The sequence below is a fragment of the Spodoptera frugiperda genome, chromosome 23, assembly GCF_023101765.2.
Source record: "Spodoptera frugiperda isolate SF20-4 chromosome 23, AGI-APGP_CSIRO_Sfru_2.0, whole genome shotgun sequence".
Classification (NCBI taxonomy): Eukaryota; Metazoa; Arthropoda; class Insecta; order Lepidoptera; family Noctuidae; genus Spodoptera; species Spodoptera frugiperda.
Window position 1 is genome coordinate 530,880 of NC_064234.1, and position 13,370 is coordinate 544,249.

Consider the following 13,370-nt stretch of genomic DNA (forward strand, 5'->3'; position numbering starts at 1 on the left):
TCAAACACAGTTTATTTTCTAGAAAAGGATTTACGTCTCGTGGGGTTGAGTCAGCGAGGAATATTGCTGTCCCTCTCTGGCTTAGAATTCAGCGCTGGTGCAGGCGGCGATAAGAGCGGCAATTGATGTGTGTACCTCGCGACTATTACCGTGCTTACCATACGATTCGGTATCCATTTTCCACCTTCTAATTTTATTTAAGTGTTGATATGACATTACTCAATTAAAAATAGTCTACTAAACAATCTTTTTAGTAACCACTATAAAATATGACAGAAAAACAGTAATGCGTCATAAATTTCTTAGTTCGGATTCCATAAAGGATGCTAGGTACTGCAGGAAATAAAACAATTGATATTTTACAGTTGTCTTTATTATCTGGATAGATATAATCTCGATCGGTTTTGTTATAATAAAAATACATAACGTGTACAAGTACATAATAACTCAAAATGAAAAAATGGTTGTAAATATAACCCAACCCAAGTTGAACTAAATCTAGTGGAATAATAATGCAAGATGGAGCAGAAAAATAAAAAATAACAAAACGATTTCTCTGCAAAAATAATATCCTTGCATGTGTTCGTGATATGACGTACAATTAGTACTTATAATTATTATTTTATTTTTCTCATCTCACTTTTTAAGTGTAATTAAAATTACTAATCAAGCAAAAGTTAAACAAAGAAAAATTGCAAATTGGCATTTGCAGTATTGGCAAGGCAGCCTGTGTAGAGACTTGCTTTATCACGATTAGAGAGAAATTTTAATCAACTCATTTATTTGAGCTCTTCACTATCTCGTAAAATGAACCTTTTTGTACCTTCTGGCATAAATTTTCTATGTTACGCGCACCTTGCGTGACGTTCTCAAAACAACAACGTTATTATATAACCGGCAGTACAATAGCAAAGTACTGCACTATGAATAACTGCAATTGCAAAACGACATTTTGATTACAAATTCAAGCTATAAATGTCTTTGCTTTCAATTGATTCCTTACTTCGTCGCGTTACGTCATTAAAAACGTGACCAAGTTAATTAGCCAACGCTTCATTGTAATACTTCAAAAATCAGATCTTTACCGTAGACTCAGATACAGTTGATAATATTATTGCACTTACGTGATGTGTAATTATATTCATGTAGTGCAATAAAGATGTGCATATTATGTGCAAAATATTTATTTTATAATATTATATCAAACTGAATAAACAACGAAACATCTGTTATAATACTCATACATATTCTTGTAGGTCGAAATAAATAGATGAAAAAATAGCACCAGATGATAAATAGAAAGAAGAAAAATAGTAAAAGGAGACCGAACCTTTATGAGCATCACTACTTCTTAAATGTCTTTATTATTGTGACGCCTACTCTAGGTTTTAATTTCAAAGGCAAGGCAGCAACAGCGAAATGAATCGGTATACATTTTCGGAACTTCCAATCGTTTAACTTGTAAACTTATCAGTACATAATACCTATAATACAAGATCTTACTCATCTACACATAAGTTGTGATGACGTTCTTGTGTCCACAACTCGGTGCGGTACAATTTACTATATAATACAATTACTGGAATTCATTGTTAGCGTGATCCCTTGGTAAGCCTCTTCAGCTTATATTCTTGGAGGCGTTGGAGGTGCTCCGTCATGATCCTGGGGACAAATACGGGGAAATAAGTATAGGCACTCCTAGACAATAATTCAGCTGCAACAATAACCACTGTGCAGACCGTCAAGTCCAAAGACAAGATAATTATACAATTTAAGAGGACCTAATAATATAAACAAGAAACTTTATATTTATATTAACTTGAAATATATCTTGATTTAATTTGTTGTATTTTTGAATCAAAATACGTAGATCGTGTTAAAATATCACGACTAACTTTATAATCAAGTTTTACAAAGTAATTACCATCTTAAAAGGTCAGAGACCAGAAGTTGCAGATATATTAATACTTTGTGTTTAATTAAGAACGGGTAAATGATTTCTAATTAATGAACGATGTCTGTAGTTCATACAAAAACATTGAAATACAAGGAGAAAACGTTTATTCAACATATCGCTACAATTAGAGGTATTTAACAGCTTTGAATATAAATGTATAAAGTTAAATATTATATCAATTCTAAAACTTCCATTTACAAACAGTAATATCAACGGCTTATCGTCTGTATAATTTCCTCGTGATACATAGTCATAATATTATTGCGGTTTTTTAAGGTACTCAGGGTCAAACGTTATGTTTATCAAATATGAATGACTTGTAACTTTAGTTCTACAGTCTGAAAGGCTATTAGGTCAATGACATAACTATTAAGTACATAAACGTCTGAAGAAGATGCATATATTCACAAGAGGAAGTCTCAGTTTACACAGTATCTTAAGTTTGTGGTCACGATGCGCAAAAAATGTCCATTCCATAACAGAATAATTTTTTGCTATGTCTATTACATAATGACTACAAATAGACTAGGTTTATTGGTTTCAAAAAGTGTTTTGTCTCTTTCAAGCAAAGCATAACATCTATTATATTGGTTATGGTTGAATATTAGGTATCTTGCGGTCATGCATGTTTCCTTTTTTGCTTCCAACTGGTTTTGGTGGGCTGAAGTTTAGTATGACGTAAAGTATTCGCTATTTCATTCGCGGGAGTTTATTTTTTGATGCACGATAGAAGTTTTAGTGTGCATTGGAAAGACATTTTAACTGAATTGGGACGTTCCTTAGTGGTTTTGAAATCGAATTGAATTCTTGGAGATAGTTCTTCAGTGAATTAGGTGATCTCCACCTTATATTTTCAATTACTTTCCGTAATAAATCAGTCACCTTTTTGTACTGTTACCTAATGATGTTTCAAAAGTATCGAAGAATTTATTATTAATTTTCTGTATAAAATTAAAACGTGAAAGAGTATTTTACTGTACTCTCAAAGTTGCCCTGTGACCTACGTACCTCGATATTTATGTAACAACGTGTTAACTGTGTCAGGATCATTGGCAACGGGTAAAAATGGCAATGCATACTGCACAATAATTCAAGGTCATTCCATTACGATCAGGTTTATTAAAGGAACTTGTATTTATTAATCTCACATCAGTTTATCGGAAATTGATTTATTTCTGGTATTTTCCAATACTTTCGCAGCGGATTAAGATATTTCATAGATGGAAATCAAACATTGTTTTTACTTATCGCTCTTTGGTAAATACATAACGTACCCAGTAAGGTGCAGTGCAGTTGTCAATATCATTGCAATATGACTTTAGCACAATGCCCACAATGGGTGTCGTCGACGTGACGTTCATCTGTTCAAGGTCCTCTGAGGATCACGTTTTGAGTTGACATATAAGTATTATATTACAGACGCGATTTATTTATATCTGCGAGTCGTCCACTTGATGAAAAAAACAGAGTATGCAACCATTTTAATTCTAAATCTTTTATATTTCTTTAGGCATGTCGGAGGTCAGTCAAAGACACGGTTTATACAGTCGAGTTGGTATATAAAATGATAAAAAAACCTAAGGATCCTTACCTGAGAATTGCGCGAAGGCTTTGCAGAATCTTGGATCTGGTTGCGGCGCGGGCGCATAGCGTACATGGCAAGTGCGAGAGCCATCATGAGGAACATCACCATGAAACTGTTTGCAGAAGACTGCGGCGGCGATGGCAGACTCGGGAACTCGTCCAGGCATTCATTTTCTGTGCAGTATGACTGACCTTGACGGAGCTGGGGAAGAAAGAAAAAAGAAATTTAAAAAATATGGTCGCAGTATTTGATCTACAAAGTTATGTATTTAAATACCTATCTAGCTTTTATCTTCTTATTATTCTTCTTATTCTTATCTGGTATCTAGCTCTCTTCTTCAGATGTCGAGACCGTGTACCTATATTTGTCTAAATATGTAGAGGTATGTATGTAACTTACACACAGAGATCAGATAAAACCTCATCTCAGCTCGAATCACGACCCACGGGCATTTTTTTGTAACTTAGCTCACATATAGGTATTAAACAATTATGAATGGAGATTCCTAAATAGACCATTCAACAAAAATAATCTAGATTTTCGATTTAAAATGAATTCCAAGGTCATTTATTACCTATTCTTATAATAACAACAATAGTCGATACGTCAGAAAACAATCTCAATAACTAATTAAAATGTACATAAGTCATTCGTCATATGAGCGTTTAATTATTTTAGAATCATTTCACGGGCAATGTATTAATTTCCTGTGTTTGTTTGTAAATAAGTGCTTATATCTGTGGGTTAACGGAATATTTATATAGTATTGCGTCTGTTGACATTGATGTAGTTTAAACTTAGTATGGCTGGAATTGTCGTTAAGGAGCGCATACGTGTTGTTTTCTCTTATCTAGTATTAGTAATTTGTCTAGGTTTAATTAAAAAAAAATTTAGGTTTATAGAGCAAATGTTTCTAAATGCGACAAGACTAGATAAGCATTTAATTACAAATTACATAAGTAGGTATGTTCATTTATCTATATTCTATTATATAAAAATAAGTCGGGTTTTCCTTCCTGACGCTATAACTCCAGAACGCACGAACCGATTTCCACAATTTTGCATTCGTTGGAAAGGTCTCGGACTCCGTGGGGTTTGTAGCAAAGAAAATTCAAGAGAAACGCAGGAAAACAGGGAACATGATTAGTGGCGAAACGGAATTTGCTGGGTTTGTTAGTCGTTACTAAAATGTAAAATATAATGTTTTATAGAAAAAATATATTCTATTGATTTCAAAATGTGTTCAGGTCATGATATAAAATTAGCAGGAAAATAATCCAGCATAGACATGGTAAACATAGTTTCACTGAATATTTATAAACATACGTATTCTATTATCACGAAACACGACTATATCATGATTCATGACCTTATTTAATTTTTAATCTAGTTTGTAACAAGCGTGAATTAATGCGGGTCATAATGTAAAGAAATATTTATTTTACCCTAGACATGAACGATGATAATAAACTACGTTTGGAACTCGGTGTTTGCGGAAGGACCGTCCTAAATCACTATAGAAAATAACTAAAAGTACCCTATCAATAAGAATATAAAAGCCGAAGACTATAGGGGATAGCTTGGTGTAGATTTTTTCAGAACAGGATTAGTCCTAAAATGTATTGTTTTTATAAGAAATAGATTATTTTTGTGTAGTTAGGTGGATAGATGTACTAGCACATCTGTTATATTATACAACGCCACTTTCAACTTCGTTCCAACAAATCTTTTGTTCATCATCAACAGAACAACAGGTGCGTATGCGCAACGCATTTATTTACGAACTGAAATTACACATTAATTTAATCTGACAACTACACGTGGTAGTGAAATGACAGGATATATTATATTGTTTTTATTATACATACATAACCCTACGCCTGTCTTCCATGGCGGTAGGCAATGAAACGCCAATTGCTACGAATCTTACATAGGTAGGTACCTCTTTCGCTATAGGTATTACAAAGATAATAAAATACTTAAGTATTTTTTTTTTTATTTAAATTTTCTAACTTTTTTATTTTAATTAACTGTTTAATTGTTGTTATCATTTTCGCGGTAAAACACGTAAGAGAAAAAGGCATGAGTTTACGTATGTATGCATTTAAAAAAAAAGTTTTAGCATTTAATATCCACCATTAAAATAAAAACCGATAACACATTAGCGAGGGTACTTAACAGCGGGAAGTACCCACTCGTAGTTTGCATGCGTGCTCGTAACTAGAACACAATGTTAACAATCTTATCTGTCTTGTAATCACGTTATCACGGTACCGCTAGATATATCACTCTCAATAACGAAGCACCTAACTCATTAGCTTCGCTTTAACTTGTTTAAATCGATGATAGTTTCTCCATTGTGTATATTAATGTAGTTCCAATTAAAACAAGTCTCAATTTTGTACGCGAGATGGTATTGTCACAAAAAGAAAAGATATTTCACAAAAAGGAAAAGTTGTCGTAGCAACATAAAGAAATATTTTACACATTACTTTTCATTCATTTCCCTTCTCGATATAACATTTTAAAATTCCACAAGAGTAACGCTGCAGACGGAAAACTAATGAATTAGTAGATAGTAAATGAATCACAGCTACACCAAAAATATCTACAATGTAGGTGAGGAGACAATACGCATTGTTTGAAAGCTTGGAAGATTAAACACGTGCTTTTAAATTCACGTGTCGCCGTGTCTGCCGTGTTGCTTGTAAATATTGCTCACCGTGAGACAGTTATGAGTATGACGTGTGACTCGAAATAAGTATGTATAATCGTACCTGTATCATCCCACTTCTTTACATCTAACGTCCTAGAGATGGATTATTGAATCGGAGATCTACTCGAACTCGAATACTTTATTCGTTAAAAAATAAAATTTCTAAATCAGTTTTTAGTCACAAATACCATACCAATTTTTAGTTTTCTATTTTGAAAAGTGCGGATTGTGCCTTACAAACCACCCCCATTTAAGTGGGGTCTAGCTACCCAACTAACTTCACACATAAAATATCATGTCATAAACTCGCTCCATTGGCGTTGACGTGAAGAAAGAACAAACAAACAAATACGCTGTCCCATTTATAATATTACATATGGATTGAAAGCGGATAATATTATTATCATTATGAATTTAAATATGCAGATCTCTCGAGTGTAGGTGCCAGATTTTTTTTACTGTATTTTTATGGAAGGTCATAGGCTATCTGGCATAATGTTTAGGTAGTCTATAGACTGGCAGAAGACCAGTTCCATCGGTTGTTTTATACTTTTTTATTTCGACAGCGAAAAATATGACGCAGTAGATGTAGGCGGCAATAAAAATATCGCATTCAATTATAGCTATGAATTAATTGCCGTATCAGACGCGATAAGGGAGCCAGTTAGAGAGAATAATTACAGGCTAACAGCTCTGTAACTAATAAATTCAGAAATATTTGAAATACAGAAAGGAATCTACAAGGAATTGGGAAGAATAAACTGTATTCATTTTATCTTAATAATGAAATAGAGGAAACTGCCTATGCCTATGAATTTATAAAAAAAAACCAAATAGGTAAAAGTATTGAAGGCGAATTCGACGCTAAAGTCGGTTACCAGTGCAAAGAGCATGACGATGATCTGCCATACTTTTCATTTTAAAATCTTGAATTAATAGCATAAAATCATTGATGTACAGTGAGCCAATAAGTCTACATCAACTGGGTGAGAAGGATGTTTGCAACATACTTCTATTGTTTTCAAAACAAATCGAAACTTTTTACTTATGTTAACACTTTATTGAATTTAGTTTAGTTATAGTTTATCAATACATTTGTATGTGAATCAAAAAGTATAGAGGTTGATGGCTGAATGGAACACAATATAGTCAGAGGTGACTAAAGTAATTTTTATTTGACAGAGACCCGTTTGATTAATATGCCATTTAATCTTAAAACTGAATAGAGCAAGCTCAACTCTTTGTATCTTAATTTTGAAAATTATTAGCATGTGACACAGACTGTTAAGTTGTTGACCACAAGGAAGGAAAAATATAGCAAATATTTTGAATTTCCTCTATCATTGTGTTTGCCAATGTCAATCATATAATATATTCTACATATACACTGCTTCAAAGTTATGATCCACTAAATTACAGTATACATTAAACAAAATAAAATTTACAGGTTGATCCCATAGTGAAATGATTCGCTTTTTCCAAACTGAAGATTATTATGTTACTACAAATATAGGTAATATGTTTTGTTTAACACATAATATTGTACCCAATGAGCCTCATTAGTATGGAAATGCAGCTGATAATACCTATTATGTACATCCTATTTCCTAGTAATTCCTAGAGCCAGGGATCACAAAAACATTATAAAGTAATATTAATATAACAATTTCAATGTGTAATTAATTGTATAACTAGTTAAACTTGTGGTTGCTAATGTAATTAGAATGCAAGTTATTGTCAACTAGTTTATATCTACATATTAATGAACAACCTTATCAATTTCATATAACACTAGCAGACCCCGCAAACTTTTATCACCTTGGATATTTTTCTGTGCATCTTTATTAATTATTTATTAAAAGAAATTACCAAAATCATTTCAGTTGTTCTCGAGATTTGTGCTTATCAACACATTCAGTAATACATTATTATCATTATAGATTAGATTAGAAAGTTTAGCATTATGACACTAATAAAAAGTAAATAAATTGACTGTTATTATGCTCTCGTTAGTAATGATAATAAATATTGAGTGTCAATTATCAATTCATAATTATGACAGATTAAATACCATGTGTATTGTTTATTTTATTTATAGTAACTTTTTAAAATCCTTTGGAAAGTAGGTCAAATATGTGGGTGAATGTTTACCAACACTGTTACCAAAATATTGATAAAATAAAAATGTGTTGATAAACAAAAAAAGTAGCACAATAAGGCAGTGTTATGAACAAAATGTAGACGTGGATGTTACGCGGTCCACGGTTCCACCCACTTGAATAATTATTGCCCATAGCTGAACATGTTAACATAAGGACATAGGTATATGTACTACTCACCAGAGAGATAAGTCGACGCATCGCCAGCTCATGATTCCACAGGCACTCGCAAGGATCCATCTCGTCAGCCATATCTAAGTAAAAAATACCACATGAAAATCTGCTCAGTCTGCTCGACACAACTTTCTTATTTCTTCATCGCAATTTTGTCAATAATCAGCTGACATACAAACAATATGCCCCAAGGTGACTACGTCAACAATATCACTTTTCCTTCTAATCTACGTAACCAGTAACTATTTAAAGTGCATGTTATTATTCTACATCTTTGTTTTTATTTACAAAATACAAAAAACACTGGAGTAGCAATAGTTGTCTTGGGTCAAGAGAAAGTTAATTCTTGGGCGTACCTGTAGCACTTTTTAACAAAAGTATGGAAACACAATAACTTATAACGTTATTATTACAGCGAGTGCAACTGCGTTTGGATAATAAATGATTGTAAAATGTTGAAATGAACACAAGACTACACTTGCGAAGACATTTTTCCGACGAATGCTTGTAGCTTTACGATTGGTGTGCAACTCAAATGATTGGATTGCAATAACCAATCAACGACAAGAGTTGACAGCGCAAAACAGTAATGTTTGCCATATAAAATATTTTTGTAATAGTGGAAAGATTATTCATAATCTATTTTTATAGTTTTAAATAACTCTCTAAGTATAGAATTTTTATATTAATAAATGTTTAGTACTCTTAAATAAAAAAAAAAAACAAATTATAACCACTCCGACTTTTTTCAAAAAACTTGAACTACGTCGTTAACTAGATGGCGCTACTGGAGGAAGATTTTTTAAATAATTTTATTTAACACATTTTATTACTTTACATGTCTATGGTGTATTTATACACACTGAGATTACTTAAAGATGGTTACAGGCGATTCCTTCGCCTCACTTAGGCACTCTGCTCGACGATGACTCTTTGCGTGTGGCGGTGGCTCTCCGCCTGGGCTGTAAGGTGTGCGAACCTCATACATGCACCTGCAGTTCCATGGTGGAGGCCGACGGCCATCACGCACTGAACTGTCGGCGCTGCACGGGGAGGTTCCCGCGTCACCATGCCTTGAACGACATAATCCGTAGGGCTCTTATTTCGGCAAACATCCCCTGCGTGCTTGAGCCTCCAGGTCTTAGCAGGTCTGATGGTAAGAGGCCGGATGGACTGACTCTGGTGCCATGGAAAAACGGGAAGTGCCTAATCTGGGACGCAACATGCGTCAGCACTGTCGCCGCCAGTCACCTGAGTCGCACCATGCACACTGCCTCTGCCGCTGCTGAAGAAGCCTGTTCTAAAAAAAGGCTTAAGTACGCTCTCTTGGGTCAGCTTTACCATTTTGTGCCGGTTGCTGTTGAGACTCTGGGCTGTTGGAGTGCGGAGGCAAAGAGTTTTGTGGGGGATTTGGGTCGTAGGCTCGAGGAGGCCACTGGTGACTCCCGGTCCAGGTCGTTCTTGGTGCAGAGGATGGCCATCGCAATTCAGCGAGGCAATGCGGCGAGTGTTATGGGCACTTTTGCGCCGGGAACGATCAGGGGCGGGTTATTTAATGACTCTTGACTTGTCATTTCATTGTGAAATGACAAGTCAAGATATTTATATTGACTAGTGTATGTTTAATTTATACATAATATAATATGCTACTTAAAGATTGAGAAATTGAAATGAGTAGACGAATAAGCAATCGGCGGGCGCCCCGCCCATGAGCACCCAGCTACATATACTACAAAAGTAACCAGTGCCTGGTATTTTAGCGATTAAGAATTTGAGAATTGGATATTGGGCATGGGGTGGGAGAAGAATTGGGTCTGTCTCCGATAATTTTATTCACATGACGATACACAACGCAAGGGTTATTTCACGCCACTTTCCTGTAAGGCCGTTGCGTTGTACCTATGACATCGATCAAGCCGACCTATTCGCGCTAAATTCGCGCATGGCTTCTCATGTGATATAAATAATTTTTGCCATTAGTCACAAACTCTACTCTAATTATTTAAACATCCGTAAAAAAGCAAGCGTAGTTGCTTATACAAATCTCAATTTTTAATACTTTGCCTCACACTAAACTTTTCTCGTGGGTCGTTCATGGTTTTGTAGTGGGAGCGTTTACAAACATAATAAGTACCTATTAATTCACATTTTCACATACCCATATAGCACCGTTTACGAATAGTTCCGAGGAAGAACTGATTCCGCTACACATGATCCACGACTGCACGACCTTGCAGTGCAGTCTCGTTAATAAAACGTTTTTTTTAGGTAAGTGATTTTGTATAAGTTCATGCATATGAAGTTTATGAGGTGGAGTTTTACCTAATATAGGTAATCGAACCTTTAGATGTTAGGCGGCAGATGGTAAAATATCGGAGCTGCGGAATACCTAGCGGGTTTACCGTGTTGGGTGAAATAGCACTAACGCAGTATAGTGCAACGCGAATAGTGAGTAGTAAGTGTGAGTAGGTTCAATGTACCAATTGATAAGAGCACCTAACGCGGTCTCGTTTCGTTAAACGTAAAACAAACTCGAACTCAGAGACATTTAATAAAAATAAAATAAAACTTTATTCATAATTCAAAAATGCTAAATAAAAATTAATGATTACTTAAACTATTACGTAGTAACAATTTTGTTCCGAAAACAATTGCTATTTGCTAAGTAATCAATAAATGACTCTGAGTACAGCTGGCGTAAACCCGTCAGAGTTAAATAATACATTATTCTTATACGCAGATACTGGCTGAATTAACATTTTTTTTTATTTAAATCAAATTCATAGATATGTAGAATCTATTGTTCGTTTTTCAAAAAGATGGCGTCATTAATTTCTAAGAAGTTATCGCGTTAATGAAATGATTAAACAACGTTGTTTATTTTTTTAAGGCTTTTAAATATAAAGTGTTTTAAATATATTTTTTTGTCTTAGGAAACAGATTCACGCGAACTCCTAGTATTTTATGAGTAAGTTACCTACCAATGGGGCGTTAATGGTTTAAAACCAAAAACCTAACATTGCGCTAGAACTTCACGTCATTACCATGAGGTAAGTGTTGATCGATTTTACATTGTATAAAAAGAAATTAATGTAGCCTATTTATGAAAACTAGTGGTCGCCTAGTGGTCGAAATTCAACCATACACGATTTAATTTACAATACCACTTAACATACGTTCAAGGATAATTTTTATTTAACTCAAACTCAAACAAACTCTTTTCATATGAGACGTGAGAATATCATCGCAATGTCTATCGATTTTGACGTTTTGTTAAATGCGTTCAGATACTATGCATGTGTGTGTAATGTTTTATTTATTGATTTAATGTACTTTATAAGCATTATTTTTGAAAAATATTAGCGTTCTGCATTTCTCCTACATATAAACTATAAGTGTACCAAATTTTATGCTCCTACGTCCGCGCAATTTTAGTAAAAAGCGGTCCAAAGTTTTTGCATCACGTATTAATAAATAGATACTGAATGCACTTATCACAAGTTGGTATTGAGACCCATCTTAAATGCATCTATTTAACTTCGATACCTTTTAATTACCTACTACTTAAATAGATACTACATACACAGTACAGAGAAATACCATCTATTTTCTGTGACTACATAGCATAGATATAAGAAAGTCCTACATAGATAACAATTTGCGGTAAAAAATGCGTGGTTGTTGTTTGAATAAGGTAGACCACTAATTTTCATTTCAATGTCCGTCTTGTACGTACTTTAAAATATTAGGCACGTATTTTTTTATTTACTAACGGTAAAAAAAAACTTACATTCGAAGATATATTCGCTTCTGGGTACGTTTTATATGTATACGTAGAAATGACGTATTTGCTCCCATTCCTAAACTTTGATTCGTTTTATTTAAATATTGTTGACAAAATAAAAAAATACGTCTCTAATACCTAACTGACGGACTAAGTCGATTTTTAATTTTCAAACCCTGTCATCATTTTTATTATGATTTTTATTAATTCATAATTTTTATTGCCGGCGGCAGATGGAATTCTGTTATGTACCACAAAATACTTTATTTCTTTATGTTTAGATATCTGTGTCTTATTTACTGTTTAATTCACAATTTAGTTTGTTTATTTACGTTATTACAAGCGTACTAGATACTACTTACTCGATATTTAAAAAAAACGAAACGTGCTATTTCATTTTGTTGTCTATTTATAGTGAAAATGGGCCAATAACGTTTTAAGTTTATATTCTACGGTACATTACATTAAAACCATTAGGTATTATTAATACGATATTTTATTGATATATTTTTTTTAATGTTTGTCAATGAAATGTCTGATCTAGACGCAACCTGCTGTAGACCAGGGTAGCCATATTAGGCACATATTCATCAATACCTACTTCATGATTTATTTCATACTAAATGTTACATCAATCTCAATTTTTCGAGACCGAATAAAATTGAACTAAGAAGTTAACTTACTAGCATATCAAACTTGTCATATTTTGGCCCCGCCTTAATCCGGCGTGTTGCGTAGGCGTCGTACTACGCCGTAGTCTCGTAGACTATACCAGTCCGCTACGATTCGTAGACACAGTTGCGTAGGCGAATGCGTTGAACTACGCCGTAGTCTTTATCGGGGTTCGCTACCCTGCGGTGTACGGCATTAGAACATATTTATAATAAGTCCAAATATAAGTCCAGAGTTATAATAATTATAAACTTTATTATGTAGTGTAAACGGTTCGTTACAATTTTGCTACATTTAGTATGTTCATCAGTATAAAAATTTAA

At 33.8% G+C, this 13,370-nt stretch overlaps 2 protein-coding genes across 2 annotated transcripts in view; both read right to left on the reverse strand.

The window, feature by feature from the left end:
- The window catches only part of LOC118266881 (caspase-8), a 404,424-nt gene that overhangs the window by 193,059 nt on the left and 197,995 nt on the right, over positions 1-13,370 (reverse strand). The gene's annotated exons all lie outside the window — the stretch shown is intronic.
- On the reverse strand, positions 356-9,123 carry LOC118266800 (small integral membrane protein 14). The gene is made up of 4 exons (XM_035580369.2): positions 8,948-9,123; positions 8,598-8,671; positions 3,549-3,743; positions 356-1,662 (listed from the first exon to the last, which is right to left on the reverse strand). Exons 2-4 carry the CDS (start codon positions 8,667-8,669, stop codon positions 1,624-1,626), a joined length of 306 nt encoding a protein of 101 aa, XP_035436262.1. The 5' UTR covers positions 8,670-8,671; positions 8,948-9,123; the 3' UTR covers positions 356-1,623.

Coding starts and splice junctions, on each gene's coding strand:
- LOC118266800 (XM_035580369.2), bottom strand. CDS start 8,669: ATGGCTGACGAGATGGATCCTTGCGAGTGCCTGTGGAATCATGAGCTG. Junction 3,744..8,597: donor TGCGTCGACTTATCTCTCTG/GTGAGTAGTACA, acceptor TTTCTTCCCCAG/CTCCGTCAAGGTCAGTCATA. Junction 1,663..3,548: donor AGCCTTCGCGCAATTCTCAG/GTAAGGATCCTT, acceptor ATTTGTCCCCAG/GATCATGACGGAGCACCTCC.